The following is a 23,127-nucleotide window of genomic DNA, read 5'->3' as shown; positions in this document are numbered from 1 at the left end:
TTAGGGGCGCCTGGGTGGCTCAGTTGATTAAACGTCTGGGTTTGGCTCAGGTTATGATCTCACGGTTCGTGGGTTTGAGCCCCATGTTGGTACTGTGCTGACAGCTCAGAGCCTGGAGCCTGTTTCAGATTCTGTGTCTCCTCTCGCTGCGCCTCCCCCACTCATGCTCTGTTTCTCTCTGTATCTATAATAAATAAACATAAAAAAAATTGGAGTATCACACAAACACAGAAAAGTGCACATATCATAGGAATATAACTTGACGAAGTTGCGTAAACTGAACATACCTGTATAACTAGGCTGGCTTTTTTTAAAACATATTTAATATCTAATACAGGGACCAGTTTGCAAACAGATTGAGACAGTGATAAAGGCAAAGAGTGTAAGACAAGGTGGATAAAAGTGCCAGGAAGAATAGCATCTGATATGAGAACCTGGACATAGCATGATTCTACACTGAAGGAGACGTACATGGTCACTCTGTTTATGCAGTTTTAGGTTTTTAAAAAATAGCCCATAGAACCAACAATTGAGATTGCGGTCTGGGGATGGGAAGGCAGAGAGCTATGGCTTCGTCCGTCACAGGAGGAAATCCACTTGGGTTTTTTAGAAGGTGTCTGGAATGGGCAAGTTAAGAAAGAGTCAAGTGAGACGGTGTTTAGAGATGCGGAAGAAACTAGCAGAAGAAATCTGCTCTTTGCCCAACGTGGAGCTTGAACTCACAACCCTGAGATGAAGAGTTGCATGCTCTACTGACTGAGCCAGCCAGGCGCGCCAGGCCCCTAAAATTTTTAACCATGTGCATGATTTTTGACTTTAGCAAAACTATTTGCTAATGTCCGCTTGAAGATGCCACTTAGCAATTTAAGTACCTTAAAGTTCAGCATAAGGTTGTTCTGTGCTGACCGCTCGGAGCTCACTTCAGTTCCTGTCTCCCTCTCTCTCTGCCCCCTCCCCAGCCCGTGCTTTCTCTCTGTCTCAAAAGTAAATTAAAAAAAAAAGATTCTTTCTCTCCCCCTTTTCTCCTATCCCAAACTCACATGCACTCTCTCTCTTTATCTCTCAAATTAAAAAACAAAATAAAAAAAACTACTAAGTTTAAAAATTGGTGATATGCTGAAATAACATTAAAACAGTTTTTTATATTTATTTATTTTTATTTTTGAGAAAGAGACAGAGTGTGAGTGGGGGAGGAGCAGAGAGAGGGAGACACAGAATCCGAAGCAGGCTCCAGGCTCTGAGCTGTCAGCACAGAGCCTGATGCAGGGTTTGAACTCACATACTGTGAGATCATGACCTGAGCCGAAGTCAGATGCTTAACCAACTGAGCCACTCAGACACCCCTTAGCTATTGTTTTTTGAGAATCATCCTTTAAGAAAGCTTTTATGTTTCCTTCCAGGGCCAGCACACCTGATTCTCTGTCATCATTTTACAAAGATGCATACTATAGATTTAGCCTCTAATTGTTAAAGATTCCACTTGTACCATAAAATCAAGAATTCTCAGTGACATCTCAAATTAAACTGAAATTTCCATCCCGTCAAACAAGCAAACATTTTAGACCTATACTTGCATATTGTTCTTTTTTTTTTTTGCCTGTGTTCTTTGATATTAATTTTAATCCTGTTCTTGAATTGATTTGTTTAGCTTAAAAGAACATTAATTTAGCGCTTACTAGGCACTGGTCCCAATGCTTGCTGCTAGGCATAGGAAGGCAAATATGACCCAAGTCCTATGCTACAGGACTCCTCATCTTCGTTTTTAATTTCGTGGAAATGGAGAAACTGTGACAAGTTGTCCCCAGCAAAACTGTGTCTTCATATCACGCTGACATTTTTATATTTGCTTAATGGACACTAGATCAGGCAACCTTTTGGGTTCGTTCTAAGTTGTGCTCAGTATTTGTGTTTGTGCACGATTTAAGCTTTTGAAAAAAAGACCACCAAGCTGATTTTCAGTTTTAAGCGTGTAGAAGCTGTTTAAATGTCTCCAAAGCCTTTTTGTGACGCTCTTACCTCTCAGACCTGTGGAGCTGACAGGCTTTATTTGTATTAGTCCAGGTTATCTCCACATAAACCTGGAATAATTTATGCCTGGCTTAAAGGAATAAAAAGCTTCTTTTTTCTCTCTCTCTTTCAAAAAAGAGGAATTATTTCCGTAAAGGCAAAACAGACATTGCACGTCTCATAAATTTGCTGTTGCTTCGATTTCAACTTTTTTTTTTTAATTTTTAAAATGTTTTCATTTATTTTTGAGAGAGAAAGAGACACAGTGTGAGCAGGGGAGGGTCAGAGAGAGAGAGGGAGACACAGAATCTGAAGCAGGCTCCAGGACCTGAGATGTCAGCACAGAGCCCCAAGCGGGGCTCAAACCCATGAACCGTGAGATCATGACCCCCAGACAAAGTTGGTCGCTCAACCGACTGAGCCACCCAGGTGCCCCTTGATTTCAACTTTGGATAAATCTTAAAATATTGTTGTGGCTGATATTTTTCTTGTTGTGTGGGGGAAATAATGAATTTAGGAGTATTGTAGTCGCAACACGGAAGGTTTCTGATGACAATGATGGTTGCTAATCAGGAGACAGAGGAGTGGTAATGGGATCTTCCAAATTGGCCGAGACTTGCAGTACCACTCTAAGCCATGTGAGGGCAGAAGTGGATAGTGCTTAAAGCTTCTTGCCTCCTTTTTCAGATTGCCTGTAGATTACCAGAGTACACCTATGAAAAAACAGATGTCCCTATATGGTTTAGTTTCAGTGCAGAGACCTTTTTCTTTCCTAAAAAATTTTCCCATTAGATTCTGGTGCGTTGCAGTTGGTGAGCACTTAAGTCCCTCATCCCTTGCCAATTTCCTGATTGCATGTGATATTTCTAGGATTTTCGTAATAAGTTTGTCATTCTCCGACCGAAAGGTTGTATATTTCTACCCATCCACACCCAGGTAGCTTGAATTTTAATTATGTTTTGTTATCGGACTTAAAATTAGTAAAGAATCATTTTCTTTTCTGTAACACTGTACTCTCGAGATTTCTTAGTTTGATTCTGTTGCAGTTACAGTGACAGGTACTAGAATGCTGTCACCTAGGGCTCATATTGAATTTTGAGACCCTTCTTCCATGAGATGACCGCTAAGCTAAATGCTGTAGGAGAGGGACAATTTTACTGTTACCCTTCAAGGTTCTTCTTGTTGGTCTAAGTATCAAATTGACAGGAAACATTAACTGGAGAAAATCAAAGGCTGAATTACATACATACAGAAAATCTGTATAAACATGAGGGATTCCCAAGCAGTCAGGCAAAATGAGGCTTATGTAACACCCTGAACCAAGGAGACGGGTAGAAGCCTAGAGGATACAAAGGGAGGAAGGCCATGTGCAGGGAGGCAGAGGAGAGTTTGGAAAACAATGACTTCCCTGTTATGCAGCTAACTTTCTTAGGTCATGGGGCTCTCTGGTAGTAGCTTTCTTCCTGGGATGGGGATCCTCCGCTCTCCAATGTAAATTTAGGCAGTTGAGGGGGAGGTGAAGAGCTTTTCCTGAATCTGCTGGGGTTTGATTGCTTTTGATTCAAAATCATCACGGCAAAGTGGCCTACTTCTGGGAGACCTGTCCTGAACCCCTTCAACTCCAGTGCCGTGTGCAGGGAGCTGGGCTTGTGCCAGAGGTAAGGTGGGGGGCAGGGCAGCTCGGTCTGTTCCTACTCTCCTGGGGCTTAGAGCTGGTGGCAGGAAACAAGAATGCACGTGAAATAATGGCACCCGGTGCCGACTTGGTGCCGACTTCCGTAGGAAGGCCACGGACACAGTGCTGTGATAGGTGCGGTGGGAGGGAGGCTGCTCGAGGTGGTGGTCAAGGTCTGGCTTTTTGAGGAAGACATGGTCTTTGAGGCTGAAGGATAAAGAAGAGATGGATGTAAATAAAGAAGGAGAGGAAGAGAGCTTAAGGGGCAGGAAGAAGAGAGTGGCCCATGTGAGGGCCTGAAAATCCAGTGGGGCTGAAGCACACAGGCAGGGGGTGGGGGCGGTGAGGAGGGCTGTGAGCAGGGGCGTGAGATGATATTAGAACCCTAAGCAAAGACCAGATCCTGTAGGGCCTTTGGTTGGCTGCCTAAAGGAATTTAGATTTTATTTTTGGTGAAGCAGTGAGCCACTGAGGGCGTAAGCACAGGAGAGAAATATTGTGAGGTTTTGTTTTGTTTTAATATTCTGAGTTTTTATACGGTCCCTCTGCTGGTGTGTGACGAATGATTTAGTTGTAGGATAGGAGAGGGGAGAAGCTAGGAGGCCATTTAGATGGGGCGGGGGGCAGGGTCAGCCAATTTTTTTTCTATAAAAGGCCAGATAGTAGATATGGTTAGCTTTGTGGGTGACAGAGTCTCTGTCATAGCTACCCAACTCTGCCTTTGGGGTGTGAAAGCGGCTACAGACAATATGTAAACAAATGGCCATGCCTCTGGCCAATCAATAAAACTTTATATATAAAAAGAAGCTGCAGGCTGCAGTTTACCACCCCCTGGTTAAATGCTTACTTTAAAATGCATTACTTGCTGGGAGCACATTGTAAATTAAGCTAACATTTATCAAAGGATTCCACTGTCAGGACTACTGTTTCAGAAAACCATCATGTTTCAATAGCAGTTGCTTAACTCTAGTAATACCACCGTCGCAAGGAGAAGTGCTCAGATGCATGCAGGGGTGTGTGTGTGTGTGTGTGTGTGTGTGTGTGTGTGTGTGTGTGTACATGGAGAGGGGGAGAGAGTGAGAGAGACAGAGCGCGCACGAGATATTTCATCCCAGGCAGAGCCACGTGGCTCTTCCCTTTCTCACATAGTCACTGGGTTTGAATTCTACCGGCCAGTGGACCACTGGTAGAAACTAGCTGATCTCATTCCTCAGTGGCCTATATTCTGGACCTTTCTATCTGCTTATGAATTCCCTTCTCTTAAAGCCTTCCTTTTTTGGTAAACTGTTTTTTCAGTCTTGGTGAGATGAAGGGTTGACAGCTTTATAATAGTTCCCCATTTTTTGAAGGGGGTTTACTCTCTGTAAAATCCAAGTGAACCGGTGATAGCAGAAATCATTTACTTAACTTAGTCCGTATCTCCACACAAGAGGATCTTATAACACAGGAATCAGGTCCTTCTTTATTTTTTTTAATGTTTTATTTTTTTTATTTTTGAGAGAGAGAGAGGACATGAGCAGGGGAGGGGCAGAGAGAAGGGGGTAGGGGATCGGAAGCAGTGAGTCTCATGTGGGGCTCAAATGCACGAACTATGAGATTACAACCTGATCCGAAGTTGGATGCTCAACTGACTGGGCCACCCAGGCACCCTATGAATCAGGTCATTCTTAGTGCCGTCCTTGATGTCACTTTCTTCCTCACCCCATCCTTTTTTAATTTGAGAGAGAAAGGGAGAGAGAGAGAGAGAGAGAAAGAAAGAGAGAGATCGATCGATCAAGCCTGGGAGAGGGTCAGAGGGAGAGAGAAAACCTCACACAGGCTCCACAGCCAGTGCAGAGTTGGACTCAGGGATTGATCATGAACTGAACCGAAATCAATAGTCAGATGCTCAACCAACGGAGCCACTCGGGTACTCCGTTTTCTTTTCCCTTCTTGCTGTTCTCTGCTTATTCACTTACCTGTTTACCCGGTTATGTTACATCCTTTCTTCTTAGTTTACTTTCCAGTCTCCATTTTCTCTTTCCTTTGCTTCATCTCCCTCTTAAATGTACATTGCTTTTCATGTGCCCCAATGCTCATAGCAACACTTTCAACAATCGCCAAATCATGGAAAGAGCCTAAATGTCCATTAACTGATGAGTGGAGCAAGAAGATGTGGTGTACGTATACAATGGAGTACTACATGGCAATGAGAAAGAATGAAATATGGCCATTGGTAGCAACATGGATGGACCTCGAGGGTGTCATGCTAAGCGAAATAAGTCAGGCGGAGAAGGACAGATACCATATATTTGCACTCATAAGTGTAACAGGAGAAACTTAGCAGAGGACTATGGGGGAGGAAAAGGGGGAAAATAGTTGGGGAGAGGGAGGGAGGCAAATCATGAAAGACTCTTGAATACTGAGAACAAACTGAGGGTGGATTGGGGAGGGGGAGGGGAAGGGGTTTATGGGCATGGAGGAGGCATTTGTGGGGATGAGCACTGGGTGTTACATGGAAACCAACTTGACAATAAACTATAAAAGAAGAAAAATGTACAGTGCTTTTCTTTTTCATGTCAAACAGCTTTATGAGGTTTAGTTTATATATCATAAATTTCACCTGCTTTAAGTATACAATTCAATGATTTTTAGTATATGTATAAACCTTTGTTTTTGTGCTCTGTTTATTTTTTTAAGTTTATTTATTTATTTTGAGAGAGAGAGAGAGAGAGACAGGGAGACATTGAGTGGGGGAGGGGCAGAGAGAGAGGGAGAGAGAATTCCAAGCAGGCTCCACGCTGCCATCACAGAGCCTGACACAGGGCTCAAACCCACGCACCGTGAGATCATGACCTGAGCCAAAATTAAGAGTCGGATGCTTAACTGAGTAAGCCACGCAGGCGTGCCCTGTCTTGCACTCTGTTTATTAATGTTTCTGTTAGTCTGTATATTGTGAAAGATCACTTGTGTGTGTGTGTGTGTGTGTGTTTCCATTCCTAGTTGGGTGGCACCATTGGAGACATTGAAGGGATGCCGTTTGTGGAAGCATTCAGACAATTCCAGTTTAAAGCAAAAAGAGAGAATTTCTGCAATATTCATGTTAGCCTTGTTCCACAGGTGAGCTTTCCAGATAAGTATATAGACAGCAAATTCTTTTTTTCCTTCATTAAAAAAAAATCTTCTGATAGAGAAAGAGAGCGTGTGCATGTGCGGGGCAGGGGCAGAGAGAGAGGGAGAGAGAGAATCCCAAGTAGGCTCCACACTACCAGCATAAAGCCCGCCTCCAGGCTCAATCTCACGGTTCATGAGCTCATGACCTGAGTTAAAATCAAGAGTTCGACACTTAACCAACTGAGCCACCCAGACGGCCCTGTAGACAGCAACTTCTAAAAGTCTTCCTATGATATTCTATTTATTCCATATTAAAAAAATTTTTAATGTCACTTCCTTTATTATTATTTTTTAAATATTTTATTCATTTTTTGAGAGATAGAAACAGAGCGTGAGTGGGATTAGGGACAGAGTGAGAGAGAGACACACAGAATTCGAAGCGGCTCCAGGCTCCAAGTTGTCAGCACAGAGCCCGACATGAGGCTTGAACGCACGAACCATGAGATTATAACCTGAGCCGAAGTCGGACACTTAACTGACTGAGTCACCCAGGCACCCTGATTCCACATTTTTAAAAAGGAGATAGGAGTTTATCAAATACACTGTAAGGGAGCAGCGGACAGGACAGCGAAAGAGAAACTGTCTCCCTATTTATTCCGTATTTTAAGCTAGGGAGCCATTCGTTATCCAGAAGAGCTAAGTATCCAATATACTGACAGTGACCCATTTCTTTTCAGCCCAGTGCTACTGGAGAACAAAAAACCAAACCCACACAGAACAGTGTCCGTGCGCTGAGAGGGTTAGGCCTGTCTCCGGATCTGGTGAGTTAGGGAGAGCGGGTAAACTCCTTGGAACAGGACCTCCGTTTCTTGATCTGCAGCATCATCTCAGTCCTTTCTAGCTCTCAAATGGTTCCTTGGACATTGAACTTTTTGTATCTGGTGTCCAGGGAAGGCTTATTCCTCGAGGGTAGCTTCACACGTTTCTAAACTGGCCATCTGATCTCCTCAGGGTCCTCGGGTGATTGCCAAGTGCAACATCTTGTCATGCTTGTGGGCCTTAGGTCTTTTATAGTAAGGTGAGACCTTTGTTTGAGATTTTCCTGAGATCCACTGGGGTGGGCTGTCACTGCTTTTATTTGTAACAGGTAATCCAGTTATTACCAATAGTCTAGGTCAGAGGTTAGCATATAAGGGCCTGCAGGCCTCTTGCCCGTAAATAAAGTTTTATTGGAACATGGTTCCATCTACCGCTTACATTTGTCCACAGCTGCCTTTGTACTGCACTGACGCAATTGAGAGGTCAGGACCACAGCTTCTGGACTTGTGAAACGTAAAACGTTTACTATCTAGCCCTTTAGAGAACACGTTTGCCAACCCCCGGCCTAGCTTAGTTCTTGTATTGAAAGAAGCAACATTTGTGAGCCTTCCCTCTTGTTTACTATAGATGCCTGGACGTTTTGAGTTCTTACTGGTAGATTTGTGTTGAATTTGATTATACTGTCTGATATCAGTGCTCCGGTGTTTCTAAGAGTCCAGGGGAATGCCCGGAATGAACAGGCACATACTTGGTTAGGTCTCTGGTTGTAAGAAGAGATTAATATAGCATCCTCCTGAAAACTGATGGTGGGCCGAGCAGCTGGGTTACCGCTTGCTGACCTGTGCAAAACTGACTTTGACAGATTGTCTGCCGGAGTTCAACACCTATCGAAATGGCCGTGAAGGAAAAGATTTCTATGTTTTGTCACGTGAACCCTGAACAGGTTAGTGCTGCTTTTTAGATTTTATTGCCTCGCAGGCACTTCTACTGATGCTGATGTTTTGCATCTCTGAAATTATCATCTCCCTTTCCGTGGCATTTATGAAAGCTTTGGGAGATTCATATCCAGCCACAGCTCCCTTGCCCTGAAGTGAACGATGCGAGAGACTCCTGATTCCTTAGGTAAATCACATGCTTCTTTGCATAATCACGCCTCAGGTTACAGGAACAAAGGCAGGTGAGCTTCTTAACTTATAGTCAAACCTCGAGAGAGAACCACGTGAAGCCTGCTTATCGTCTGTTTATCTTGTCTTTCTGGAACACTTATTGCTTTCACTACTATTCCTCCTTTGTACGTGTTACAGCTTCGCTCCATCCAGACCACACATTACATTGACATTCACACTATCACTTCCGATTACATCAGTGGTCTCAGTTCAGTTCATCGCTACAGAAACTGTGCGGTGCTTTGGGCTCAAGTCCTCTGTCCTGCAGGACTTTCCACCGGGGTATCTGAAAGCCTTTTCTTTTTTCTTTCATTGTCTTATCTGTCTCTTGTCTGCAATGAAGCTTCAGTGTAAGGGATCGGAGCGGGCTATGGTTTAAAAAGCGATATGAATGGCGCTCAGGAAAAAGGTGAGGTTAGCTCTGGGTTCTTGGACACCTAAATGCCCTCTAATTGGCGTTCTGTATCACTGGAGGCAGTCCAGCGCACAGCCTCCTGTCTGATGCTTCGGGGTCAGCACACGCGCCTGAACTATTTTGAAAAATGTGATGGCAGGTTTAAAGGACTCTCCTGTATTTGTATGTCATCAAGCCACTGTAGTTTTCTTGTATCCTTCCTACTGGTACATAGTGCTCTGTGTCTGTGTTATGTAAATATAACTTGGTCACTGACCACACAGAGCCTGTGTTCCACAGGACTATAGATCCCGAAGAATGCTCTAGCCTATCAGATCACAGGCCAGTGGATTAGCCATTTTTCAGCACATCATGTTTTCTGATGTGAGTTAATGCTCCCATTTCTTTGTTCCTGGTGACCTTGCATTTAAAGATCTCCTCCTCTGGTTTCCTGAGGCAAGGATGGAGGTTCAGAGGCGTCTCTATGGATATGGTTGTTACCATGACATCTGAAAAAATATCTCTCTGACCTGGAGGGTAAAGGAGTAAATAGCCCCACATTCCGTGTCTCCCACTACTGGAGTTTGGGCTGTCCAGAGATTTGGTTTGAGTTAGTAGTTAAGATGGAGCTCACATCAGTGACCTCTTGACACATGTGAATGCACAAGTGAGGCCCAAAAGTCCTAAGTATCAAGTTGGTGATGTCCAGACCACTTAGGAACCCTTTGGTGGATCTGGCAATGGATTTGGGAAGACTGAACACACAGAGTTAGAAGAACATTTCTTTGGCTTTCATTTAAACGCCTGCCAGCAGCCCCTCGGATGTATTTAGGACGGTGGTGAAAGCTCGGTTAGAGTAGATGTGAAAAACAACCATAGCACCTGGCACTTAAAGGAGCCAGTCTCTTGTAACAGGTGTAATTAATTTTACTGGGTTCAATATGTGCTTGGAAATTTATCCAAATGAAGGGAGTAGACAAAAGCATGACTGCTGCAGCAAGAGCAACAAACGAACGCACAAACGAACCACACAGCCACCTTTAGAAGACACAGTGTGCGTGTTCAGTGTGACTGCTTTAGCCTAGACTTAGGAGGTGATGCCTTGGACCAGATATCTTAGATATTGACACATAAAGCATCCGTGTTCCAGCATCAGTTCTCTGACACCAACTGGGGTCCTGCAATTCAACTCTGACACTAACTACCTTGAGTGAGCATCAGACTCCACAGATTTGAGGGCTAAGTTTTTTTTTTCTTTTAATTTTTAAATGTTTATTTTTGAGGAAAGGAGAGACAGCATGAGTGGGGGAGGGGCAGAGAGAGAGGAAGACACAGAATCTGAAGCAGGCTTCAGGCTCTGAGCTGTCAGCACAGAGCCTGACGTGGGGCTCAAACGCACGAACTGTGAGATCATGACCTGAGTCGAAGTCAGACACTTAACTGACTGAGCCATCCAGATGCCCCGGGAGCTGAGTTCTTTATAAGACTACCCCCCACTTCAGACACCAGTTACGAGTTTCCAGTTTCTCCAAGCCACCTACACTTTGACCTGGTTGACTGCTAATTTGGAGCTTTCTGTAACCCCTCATATTTGATAATTCTCTAGAATGATTCCTGAAACTCAGAAAAATGTTATCCTTACTATCACCATTTTATTTTATTTTTTTTTTAATTTTTTTTAATGTTCTTTTATTTTATTTTTGATACAGAGAGAGACAGAGCATGAGAGGGGGAGGGGCAGAGAGAGAAGGAGACACAGAACCGGAAACAGGCTCCAGGCTCTGAGCTAGCTGTCAGCGTAGAGCCTGATGCGGGGCTCGAACCCACGAACGTGAGATCTGACCTGAGCCAAAGTCGGAGGCTTAACTGACTGAGCCACCCAGGCGCCCCTCACCATTTTATTTTAAAGAGTGCCAATGAACGGCTAGATGAAGAGATACATAGGCCAAGGCCTAAGTGGGTCCCAAGTGCAGGAACTTTTTTTGTCCCTATGGAGTCAGGTTGTGGCACACTCCTGGTACATCTGTACATGAAGCAACCAGGACACTCCCCTGAGTCTTGGTGTCCAGAGTTCTTTTAATGGGGGTTTCATTATATGGGCATGATTGAGTAAATCATTGGTCACGTGACTGAACTCATGCTCTAGCCCCCTTACTGTCCTTGGAAGTCATGTAGTTGAAAGTTCCAGCCTAACTTGGTTGGGTTTTCTCCTGACCAACTCCCATCTGAAGCCATCTAGGGGCCTCCATGAGTCACCTCATTAGCATAACAAAGACCCCTACCCCTGTCACTCAGGAAATGCCAAAGGTTTTTGAAGCTTTGTGCCAGAAATCGAGAGAAAAGCCTGGATATATATCTATAAAGAGTTTTATAATTAGATCAAAGTAAGCTGGTATTAATTCTGCCTCTTGTTTGGGTCACCGGGCTCTTGCTTTTCCTCAGTCAGTATAAATGAACTACCATGTCTCGAGTTTTGGCTCATTCTTGAGGCATATTTGAGGTGTTCCATTTAAATATGGTGTTTTATCATCATTAATCAGGTCATATGTATCCATGATGTTTCTTCCACGTATCGAGTGCCCGTGCTTTTGGAGGAACAAGGCATTGTTAAATATTTTAAAGAGAGATTGGATCTGCCCATTGGTGATTCGGCAAGTAATTTGCTTTTCAAGTGGAGAAATATGGCTGACAGGTACGTGAAAGGAATTACTAATGTAATCTTTAATAATTCTTGGGTTTGGGGGTAGAACTGATACATAGCTTGAAAGATATCTGTGTCACATTCAGCTTTCTTCATGTGTATGTTTTGGTCTGGATTTATCTAAAGCTTCAGCACATCGTTAGAGTGTTTTGCTATATTCTTTGAAGATTTCTGGGGCTTTTGATTTTGTTCTACTTAAGTGAAAGTGAAATTGAAGGAATTTGGATTTGGATTCCGGAATGATTTTTTTTTTTTTGTTAATTTGGGAAGCCTTTTGATTTATTTATTAGTTTATTTCTTAGTTTCTGAATACATATTTTAGATTCTTAAACTTTTTTCCTGTTTTAAAAATGTGTTTATTTTGAGGGGCGCCTGGGTGGCTCAGTCGGTTGAACCTCTGACTTCAGCTCAGGTCAGATCTCACGTTCGTGGGTTCGAGCCCCACATCAGGCTCTGTGCTGCCAGCTAGCTCAGAACCTGGAGCCTGCTTTGTGTTCTGTGCCTCCTTCTCTCTCTGCCTCTCCCCCTCTCATGCTCTGTCTCTCTCTGTAGCAAAAATAAACGAACAATTTATAAAAAATAACTTTCTAAAAATGTGTTTATTTTGAGAGAGAGAGAGAGAGCATGAGCAGGGGAGGGGCAGAGAGAGGGAGAGAGAGAATCGCCAGCAGGCTCCATGCTGTCAGCACAGAGCCCAGTGTGGGGACTCAAACTCACCAACCGTGAGATCATGACCTGAGCCGAAATCAAGAGTCACACATTTAACCAACTGAGCCACCCAGGCAGGCGCCCAATTTCTGAGTTTTTTTTTCATTCCTGCCACCCCGTTTCTGAATATTTTAAACAGGTTGAAATGTCACAGGTTGTTACTATTGTTCGTTTTGCTTTGTTTTTCAGGTTATATTTATTTATTTTTTAGTAATCTCTACACCCACCATGGGGCTCAAACTCACAGCCCCGAGATCAACAATTGTATGCTCTTCTGACTGAGCCAGCCAGGCGCCCCCAAAATCCCTTTGAATGAGAAGTTTACTGTACATCGTTATTGCTCCTTCCTGCAGTTATAACTATCAGCATTATTAAACCTCAGATAGGATCTAGCTCTAAGACAACGATATTAATTTCAGCAAGTTTTGTCTCATTTGAAGTCATAGGGAAATTAAATCCCTGTCACCTGTTTCTTTTACTAGATGTAGACGAGGCCTAACCCCATAATGTCCTGACTGCCTGGTCTTTTGTGCAGCTTAGGCAGACGCAACAGGTGCAGCAGTTACAAATGCACGCTCCCATGTTGCTAAGGAGTAGATCTTGAAAGGTGTCATGACAGGAAAAAGAAAATGGTAACTGTGTGGTGATGGACGTTAATTAGACCTATTGCGGTGATCATTTCATAACCTATAAAAATGTTGAATCCTCAAGCTGTATCCTTGAAACCAATATAACGTTATAGGTCACTTATATCTCAATAAGAAAATGTGAGCTCTGGCTCCAGGCCCCAGCTTTTCCTCTCACTAGGTGCGTGAGTTTGGGCAGATCACTTAGCCTCTCTGGACCTATTTTTGCACCCGTATATCACAGGGGGATACTAGTACCTACACTGAGATAATGAGGGAAAACACAATAGACCTTAGTCTCGCATTGGGCACTGGGTATTGGTTCCTCAGTGTTACTGAGGCTGGGAACAATAATTAAAATGGTTTGAAGCTGACAAAATGGCTGACTTTGGTAGATGACCTGTAGATTGAAGGTCTCTTGCCCTCTCACTTAAATTTTTCAGAAGAGTTTTAGAATTGCCGGGGCAAGTAAAATCAGGAATATAGTGCAGTTTTGGAACTTAGGCGCTCTACTGAATGACGACACAGTTAAGGAATCGGTCGCTTTATAGGAATTTTCTGAGTCGCTTGGGGCTGATCCGCTTTCAGCACTAAGAATTTGAATATTCAATTCTTTTTATTGGAAATAACTCTAAATTCATCTATGCTGCTGTGCTTTTCTTAAAGCCAGTGTTTGGTCTTCCTACTAGTTTCCTGTGGCTGCTGAAACAAACTACCACAAACTGGGCTGCACAAAATGTGGCAAATTTCTTCTCCCACAGTTGTGGACGTCAGAAATTCACAATCCAGGCGTCGGTCCCTTGCGGTGCCGTCGGTTTATTGGTAATGACGGTATGCACTGTCCTCTCAGAAGAGCCTGTGGAGAGACACGAGAAGGCGAGCAGAGGCCACAGGGCTGGGCTGGCCAGGGCAGTGGGGTCAGCATACATGCGCCTCCCTGGGACATGTGGCCCGGGGGCCTCCCTGGCTCCTCCAGCTGCCGAGTGACTCCACGCCTCCTCCCCCGGAGAAACCAGACTGAGAGAGTGGAGGGAGGAGCTGGTGGTGTTGACCGCAGTCCTGCGTCCTTCCCGGGGACCAGAGCCCGACGTCCGTCCGTCCTTCAGGGGAGGAGTGGGACCCGGTTAAGGGCTCAGCCCTGCTGCTGCGCTCAGACGTGGTCACATGGACCGCCAGCTCGGTGGGGCCACGCCTGGTGAGGGAAGCACTTCCCTCAGAGTAGGTATCAGAATCTCACCTTGGTGCCCCTTGCTTCGTCACCTGTGTCCTCTATGCAGCGAAGGGGTGAAGCACAGGCAGCCACGCAGTCTCCAGAGCGATGTAAAATTCCGGAACGAGCTGAAGATTTAGCCGCCTTTTCCCAGGTGGTTTAGCCACCTTCCTGGAAAGTCACCTTTACTGTCAGTTGTGACTCCTTAGCTCCTTAGGCACGTTTCTCCTCCTCGCCTGCCGCGATCACGTTTCTCTGGCACACTTAGCAGACGTTGGCAGGAGAGAGGACTACTCCTGCTCAGGGCAACCTTTCTGTTCTAAGGTGTGTGTGGGGAAGGGTTTGCTTCCAGGCCCTAAATCATCTTCAGCCCTAAGATGACATCTGTACATACGTAGTACCAGACCAGACGCTTTTCATATTCGTTGAACAGGTTTCCTCACAAGAGCAACAGTAAACATTGTGTCTTTGATGGTAAAATGTGATCGAGCATCTTATGTAGAATGGTGTTTTCTCATAAAAATGATCTAAATGGCTTATAATAGTTTAAAGAGTTCTCTTAGTGCCATTCTTCAGGCGTGCCACGAATAACCTGGCTTTTGTGGGCCAGCTGGGACCAGAACCGTTTTTAATGTAGACAGTTTGAAAGCATTTTCTTATATACTGTCACCTTACAAAGTTAATATTGAAATGTTTCCTATTGACATTCGCAGTGCATTTTCTATAAAGTGTCACCTTATAAACAAATTTAAGGACAGCACATGTTTATTATGAGATGGGGAGAGCTTTTTTATACTTTAAATGCTTTTAACTTTTTCTCTGATACTTTTCCTTGGATTTCTATCTGTGCCGGCTTATGTATGCCAATGGCGGGTTTCTTACGATTTTGCAATCTGTCAGCACACAGATTTTCATTCATTGACGGTGCGGTGGGGAATTTGAGTCAAGTACATCCAGTTTGAGGTTCATCTGCCCTTAAGGTTTTAAAAGCGCCTTGGGAAAAGAACAGTGGCTGTCATTGTGTTTGTGATGTTATATTACATGCGTATAACATTTAAGCTTGTCTCTCATCTCAGGTATGAAAATCTGCAGAAAACATGCTCCATAGCCCTGGTTGGCAAATACACCAAGCTCAGGGACTGCTACGCATCTGTATTCAAAGCCCTAGAACATTCTGCGTTGGCCATCAACCACAAGTTGAATCTGATGGTGAGCCCTGGCTGGTCTTCCGCATATTTCAGCCATTCACTGTGACATCTAGTGTTTCAGAGGCAGGTTGTATTGAAGGATCCCCAAGACAGCCTCCAGGATTAATGTCACCAGGAGGACTCACAGTACGCAGCACAGAGCTGGACTTGTGGCTAAGATTTAATACAGTCCAAGGAGAGAGAGCAAAGTCAGCAAAGGGAAAAGATGTATGGGAAGTCTGGGGGAATTCATATTTGCAGCTTGAGTATATTCTTTGTCCTTGTTAGATATAGAAGTAGTACATGCTTAGCGTAGGAAATTTAAACAAATATCATGTGAAATGCAGAAAGTGGAAGGTCCCTCCCTCCTGAAATCCTACTTCTCTGTTGTACTTGTCATTACCAGTTTAATGCATATCTTCCTAGACAAATACATACATATGTATATATCTTCCTAGTCAAATGCATACGTATGTATATATGTATGTATCTTTCTAGACAAATGTATGTATATATTTATATATGTATTTGTCTAGAAAGATAGATACATATATATATGTTATATTTAATGATATTCTATACAGGTATACCACGGTTTACGCAAGCCTTATTATCTTGATTTAAATGGTGAAATTTTTATATAATGAGCAAAAAGATACATTTATACATCTGAGAAATTTCATAACTTCTAACTAAAGACCTATTTGACTTCTCTCACTGGTCTAGCCCCCTCCTTTTGTGATTACTTTTGATTTGTGGCTTTCCAATGAATACTTACTTCTCTTCTTGCTCTTTTCACTCGTCCAAGTCCCCTGCCCCCTCATAGAAAAAAGAAAACAACAATAGAAAAATGTTAGACTGCAAGCTTTATAGAGCCATAAAATTTTGTATGTGAAGATATATTTGGATAGTGGTTTTTACAAAATAAATACTAAAATAATAGGTCTCTAGGCACTGTTATGTACATAGGAGTCATTTGTACATGATTTCTCAGTTGACAGAATTTATTGGCATTTGCTTCTGCAAAGCACTATTTGAATCATGGTTTTACCATATTCTCTTTAGACCACTTTGCTTCTGTGTTTTTACCTCACCTGGCTTCCTGACGGGCTTGCCGTTTTCCCTCTATTTTCCACATTGTAGCACAGTGATCCTTCTAAAATCCCTCTTTGTTCTCTGTGTTCCTTAAGACCTTCCAATGGCTTCAAGTATAAACTTCTCCTCTCCCTGGGTCGAGTGTCTTTTGAGGGCCCTAGAGTGACCACCCCTTTCTGTCTTTACTCTGAAGTTTCGTACAAGCTGTCCCCCCCCCCACCCCCGCTCCCCGTGTCTCCAACACACCTTCCTTGCCGGCCTCCCAACTTGCACGTGCAGGCTCATCCTGGAGGGCTGAGCTTCCTGGACACCAGCTGCCTAGAGGCCTTCCCGATGGTGCAGCTTCCCATCCTTCCTGCAGTGTCTGGGTCTAGATTAAGGGTGGCTCCCAGTTATTTCCATAGCGTTCTATTTGCTCATCATAGCCATTATCGGACTATGGTGTGGACACCTGTTCATTTGGTTTTGTAGGCTTACCGGAAGGCTCTAAGAGCCACAAGACAGAGATTGTGCATTTCTATCCTAAGCGACCAGTGCCCTGTTTGCATTATAAGTAGTTATTGAATAATTCGGTCATAATGTTAGATGCCTCTAGTATTTTTGAGTATCTACTTTCCTTAAATGTTCTTTTAATCTGCTGGATGTTTTTTTTAGTACATAGACTCCATTGATCTGGAGCAGACGACTGAAACCGAGGACCCGGTGAAATTCCATGAAGCTTGGCAGAAGCTATGCAAAGCTGAGTGAGTGCTGAGGATCGTCCAGGACCAGTTAGCAGAATGCCACTGTGCTTTTCCCATAATGATTTGATTTACCTCAATTCCTAATTTTTGTGCATTTAAAAACATTTTTTAATGTTTATTTTTGAGAGAGAGACACATAATGTGAGCAGGGGAGGGGCAGACAGAGAGGGAGACACAGAATCCTAAGCAGGCTCCAGGCTCTGAGCTGTCAGCACAGAGCCCGATGTAGGGTTTGAACTCACAAATCGTGAGATCATGACCTGAGCCAAAGTTGGACACTTAATCGACTGAGCCACACAGGTGCCCCTAGATTTTGTTTTGTAAGTAATGGACAGAACTTTGAAAGGGCAGCACTGTATTGTGATGGCACCATGACCCTCCCTGCTGTCTCTTGATCTCTTGTCTCTTCAAATGAGTGTTTGCCTAGAAGGTTTCTAAAGTCTCTCCTGGCCAGGAAATTTTCATGTCCCACTATTTAATTAGCAGTTGAAATCTTGAGCTGATTTTACCAGTTTAGCTCTTGCAGATTATGCAAGAGATCTTCACATTTTTATAATAGCACTCTTAAAAGAACCTTACCCTCTGTTTATTCAGACAATTCTCTCATTGGCATTTTAAAGGGAATTGAGTTTTCTCAGTCACTGTGTATGCTCATGTACCACCAAGACCTATCAGAAAGTATAGATCAAAGTCAGTTGTGAAAGTTATTCCATCTTCTTCATAACATGGGGAGGATTTCAAGAAGAAAGTTCAGGACATGAGGAAGTCATGTCATCAATTCTGAAAATAGACCTCAAGCTTATTCTCTAGCAACCATGGCAAGCGTTGGACTTGGGATCAGTAAGCACAAGCAGCTGACAATAAGAGTTTTAAAAATAAAGGCAATGTCAAATTCACCCTCCTCTTGTATTGATTGCAGGGGCGTTCTTGTGCCAGGGGGCTTCGGAATCCGAGGAACATTGGGAAAACTCCAGGCAATCTCATGGGCACGGACAAAGAAGATCCCTTTCCTGGGTAAAACTCATGTTTATGGATTCTAAGTACAAGTTTATTAGATTGGGGATAACATTTCATAGGGTTTGTTCACGTGAACATTCAAGTAGCAAATAGTCGGCCATAGTGGGGAGCAAACTAGGTCCTGCAGGCCATCCTGGCTTATGGGCTGTTTGTGCAAATGATATGTGAAAGGAATAAAGCACACAAATCTGTTTACACATTGTGGTAATAGTGCAATGGCTGAGTTCAAGGCCTGCAGCCTGCCACCCCTAACTAATGTCTTTACTGTCCAGCCCTTTATAGAAAAGGTTGTGGACCTGGGAGAACTCACCGCTGTTCTGGTTAGGGAGCAAGAGGCTGGGATCAGTCACGGTGTACGCCTGCCCTTATCTTCTCCGATTTTTCACTCAAATCCGTGTTATCACTGCTTGAAACTAGAAAAGATAATGCAGTCAGACCATCCAATGTCACAGGAAGAACTCGCTAAAATTTGGTAGAGCCAGGTTTTTTTAATGCTTTTGTTCAAATTGCAAAGTGTGGCCTCCGGACCCGTGAATTTGGATGAATTGGCCCCTCGATGGGGTAACGGCAGCCATGCAGCTGGGGAATCGGGCAGGGGTGAGGGGTGTGGGAATGGAAGCAGGGACAGGCTGTGTTTCACAGTGTGCTTGGCAGTACTGGTGGGTTTGTGCCCGAGTGGACTGGCTTTGGTGCCTTTTATATCAGCACATTGTGCATTTTCCCCGCTGCCTCCCCAAATCGTCTCCTTCGGTTTTTGTCTAAATGTGGTTCGTGTTCTTCAGATTTCACTGCATAGAACAGTTTGCAGCTCTTTAGCTCTCTTTATGTGTCTCTTTATGTCTTAGCCATATGGAACTTTCTGAAGGTCCCCCCCCCCCTCAAAGCACCCAGCTGTTTCATGCTCACCAACTTTGGTTCTAGTGTGCCAAGTATGTGGATTGCTCTTCTCTGATGAGTCCCTTGTATACCTTAGATGTGCCTATAATGACATCTGGAGTGCACCTTGGCATTCGTTTAGCCGACACAGTTGGTGGAGGCAGAGACAGGAGAAGGGCCCATTCGCATGGCAGCTTGGCGCTACCCAGGTGTCTGTTTTCCTCCTCAGCGAGCTCTCTCTTGGCTTCCATCTTGCGTCTCCTTCCCTGCTCTCCACCATGTTCCAGCCCGCATGGAGATGCCAGCGTTTGGCAGGGAGATTAGAGGGCTGTTCTGGGCCCAGCAGTCTGACACAGGCTTCCCATCCTTAGATCCCCGCCCACTGGCCAGCCTGAGGCTGCCCTCCTAGAAGACGGAGTGTGAAGTCCCCCGAGTCGGGGTGTTGTTAGATATTCTTGGGAGGAATCAGGTGCTCTGGCACAGCTGTGCAGCCCACCCATACGCCTCAATTTAGAGACAGATCTGGAAGGAGGCAGATTTGCCTTTTGGACCTTGCCCTGTCTTCTCTTGCCCTTTTCTGACCTTGAATTCCTTCTTCCTCTAGTCCGGGTGGTCTAATCCCCCTTCCTGCCTCTGCCACAGTTCTGAGTGCAGAGGGTACAGCAGTGAACCCGGCAGAGTCCTGCTGTCTCTCCGCGCCTGCATTCTAGATGGAGGAGACTGACAGTAAGCAAATGAATGGGAAATACGAAGCAATACGAACTCTGTTCATCTGCTTTATATATATGCTTTTTCAAATAGGGATTTGCCTCGGGATGCAACTAGCAGTGATAGAGTTTGCAAGAAACTGCCTGAACTTGAAAGGTAAGCCTGCTGTTTGCTAATAACTTTAAAAAAAATTTTTTTAGTGTTTGTTTATTTTTGAGAGAGAGAGAGAGAGAGAGAGAGAGAGACAGAGCGTGAGTAGGGAAGGGGCAGAGAGAGTGGGAGACAGAATTTGAAGCAGGCTCCCGGCTCTGAGCTGTCAACACAGGGCCTGACTCGGGGCTCAAACCCACGGATCGAGAGATCATGGCCTGAGCCGAAGTCAGATGCTTAACCAACAGAGCCACCCAAGTGCCCTGCTAATAACTTTTACTAAAAAAATTCTTATTACTTACAATATTTTTCAGCAATATTGGTGAGTTATTGAATTCATTTCTTAATCTTCAGATGCTGATTCCACAGAATTTGAGCCAAATGCCCGTGTTCCTATGGTAAGTGGCTTTTTTATCTTTCTGGGTTGCATCATTTTCATTTTGTTTCTGGCTCTCACCTAAACTCATAAGGGGCTAGTATTATTATTTCTTCCTTACAATATCAGGACATTTTAAATTAGATATGATTTTACTATTATTATTATTACTACTGCTACTATTATTTTTGTATTGAACTTCTCTGTTCTCAATAGTCCCTCTTGTCAACTGTGCCTTGAAGAAAGACATGCATAGTCCTGGACCGATCTTTTTTTTATGGCTGTTTTGAAGCTTAATGTTTAGGAAAGGATGAAATCGACTGTGACAACAATTTATAACAACTAATATAAATAAATGGCTGTCCTGTCTCTGGACTCCACGCCTGTCTGTCTAGTCTCCACATTGGCAGCCATCGGTCTTTCCGAAACAAACGTGACAACGTTTTTGCGCTGCTCCTCATCTTCCAGGAATTCATTTTCCTAGGAAATATTCAGGCCAAGGTTCTTGGCTGGAACGGAAGGCCACTGTGCTCTGTGTCCTGTGGCTTTGCCAAAGCAGTCCCCCCCTTATCTGTGGGGGACACGTGCCAAGGCTGCCAGGGGCTCCCTGAAACTGCGGACGGTGCCCAGCCCCTGTATATGCTTCATGTTTTCCTGTCCACCCATACCTGTCATCATTTATAAATTGGGCACAGTAAGAGATGAACAACAACAGTAATGAAATAGAACCATGATAACAAGGAGCAGTAATGAAAGTTCCGTGTGTATGGTTTCCGTGGCTCTCACAGTGTCTTGCTGTGCTGCACTCACACTCCTTCGTGTGAGGACGTGAGCTGCTGAAATGTGCATGTGAGGCGATAAGGTGATGTGAGTGACGCAGGCGCTGCGAGGTAGCGTCAGGCTGTGCTGACCCCCGACGATCCGAAACCACGGGTAAATGGGGACTGCTGTAATTCACATCTGGTGTCCCCATCCCTTTCATGCTTGGAGGTGTATGTTTGGACAATCTAAATGATTTTTTTAGATGGATCCTGAGGATTCCCTCTACCTGAGGTGTTCCCCTTCCTGCCACCTCCCTCCCCATGGAATCTCACTAAAACCGATGAGAAATTTAATTAGAGAAGTAAACCAAACCTCATGATGGACAACTTCCTAGTCATCCCAGGAAGTCTATCCTGACCTCCTATCTTTCCTTGCCTCTGCTTTCTGTGCCTCGTACCCACCTCTGTCGGAGGGCATACCTGACCATTGTGATCGCTTTTTTTAAAGGTTTATTTATTATTTATTTTTAGTAATCTCTACATCCAACATGAGGCTTGAACTCATGACCCTGACATCAAGAATTGCATACTCTGGGGCGCCTGGGTGGCTCAGTCGGTTAAACATCTGGCTTCGGCTCAGGTCATGATATCACGGTTCATGGGTTCGAGCCCCGCATCGGGCTGTGCTGCCAGCTAGCTCAGAGCCTGGAGCCTGCTTCAGATTTTGTACCTCCCTCTCTCTCTGACCCTCCCCTGCTCATGCTGTCTCTCTCTGTCTCTCAAAAATAAAAAAAACATTAAAAAATTAAAAAAAAATAAGAGTTGCACACTCTTCCTACTGAGCCAGCTAGGTGGCCCGTGATTGCTTTTTTCAACACTTTTACTGAGACATAGTTTACATACCATAAAATTTAGTCATTTGAAGTATATAATTCAGTGGCTTTTATCATATGCACAGATCTGTGCAGCCATCACCACCATCAATTTTGGACCATCCTAATTACCTCAAAAGAAACCTCACACCACTTAAACCTAACACCCCCAGGCTACTATCAGCCCTAGCCCTTGGCAGCCATACATCTGTTTTCTGTTTCCATGGATTTGCCTCTTCTGGATACTTCATGAAAAAGGATTCATACAATATGTGGCATTTTGTGACTGACTTCTGCCACCTAGTATAATGTTGTCAAGGTCCGTCTGTGTTACAGCATATATCAGTACTTTGTTTCTTTTTAGTGCTGAATAATATTCCATTATTTGGACAAAACACATTTTATTAATCCATTCATTCATTGATGGCCATTTGCGTTGTTTCTACTTTTTGACTATTATGAATAACACCGCTATGACCATCGGCGTACAAGTTGTTGTGTGTACATATGTGTTCATTTCACTTGGGTATATACATGTGGAAGTGGCATTGTAGGTCATAGGGTGACTCTACGTTTAAGCTTTTGAGAATGTCCCACTGTTTTCTACACCTCTCATGGGGCTTGAACTTACAACCTGAGATCAAGAGTCACGTTATCTTTTTGATTAGAGCCATCCCGTGGGTGTGAAATTGTATCTTGTCACAGCTTTGATTTACATTTCCCTGGTGGCTAAGGATATTGACCATCTTTTCATGTGCTTATTGGCCACTTGTATATCATTGAAGAAATGTCTCTTGAAGTCCTTAAAAGGCCTGTTTTTAAATTGTCTTTGTATTATTATTATTAAACATTTTTAATGTTTATTTTTGAGAGATAGAGAAAGACAGACTGTGAGCAGGAGAGAAGCAGAGAGGGAGACACAGAATCTGAAGCAGGCCCTAGG

General features: G+C 43.9%; 1 protein-coding gene across 2 annotated transcripts in view; it reads left to right on the top strand.

Moving 5' to 3' along the window:
- The window catches only part of CTPS2 (CTP synthase 2), a 94,735-nt gene that overhangs the window by 17,161 nt on the left and 54,447 nt on the right, over positions 1-23,127 (top strand). For both annotated transcript variants that reach the window (XM_029930728.1, XM_029930729.1), the window contains exons 5-13: positions 6,665-6,781; positions 7,513-7,596; positions 8,457-8,537; positions 11,695-11,846; positions 15,476-15,608; positions 17,336-17,424; positions 18,344-18,438; positions 20,119-20,181; positions 20,530-20,573. In XM_029930728.1, the coding sequence (XP_029786588.1) occupies positions 6,665-6,781; positions 7,513-7,596; positions 8,457-8,537; positions 11,695-11,846; positions 15,476-15,608; positions 17,336-17,424; positions 18,344-18,438; positions 20,119-20,181; positions 20,530-20,573 (858 nt within the window). The remainder of the gene's footprint in view (positions 1-6,664; positions 6,782-7,512; positions 7,597-8,456; positions 8,538-11,694; positions 11,847-15,475; positions 15,609-17,335; positions 17,425-18,343; positions 18,439-20,118; positions 20,182-20,529; positions 20,574-23,127) is intronic.

The sequence above is a fragment of the Suricata suricatta genome, chromosome X, assembly GCF_006229205.1.
Source record: "Suricata suricatta isolate VVHF042 chromosome X, meerkat_22Aug2017_6uvM2_HiC, whole genome shotgun sequence".
NCBI classification, from domain to species: Eukaryota; Metazoa; Chordata; class Mammalia; order Carnivora; family Herpestidae; genus Suricata; species Suricata suricatta.
The sequence above is the reverse complement of the archived record's forward strand: the minus strand, read 5'-3'. Positions and strand labels throughout refer to the sequence as shown.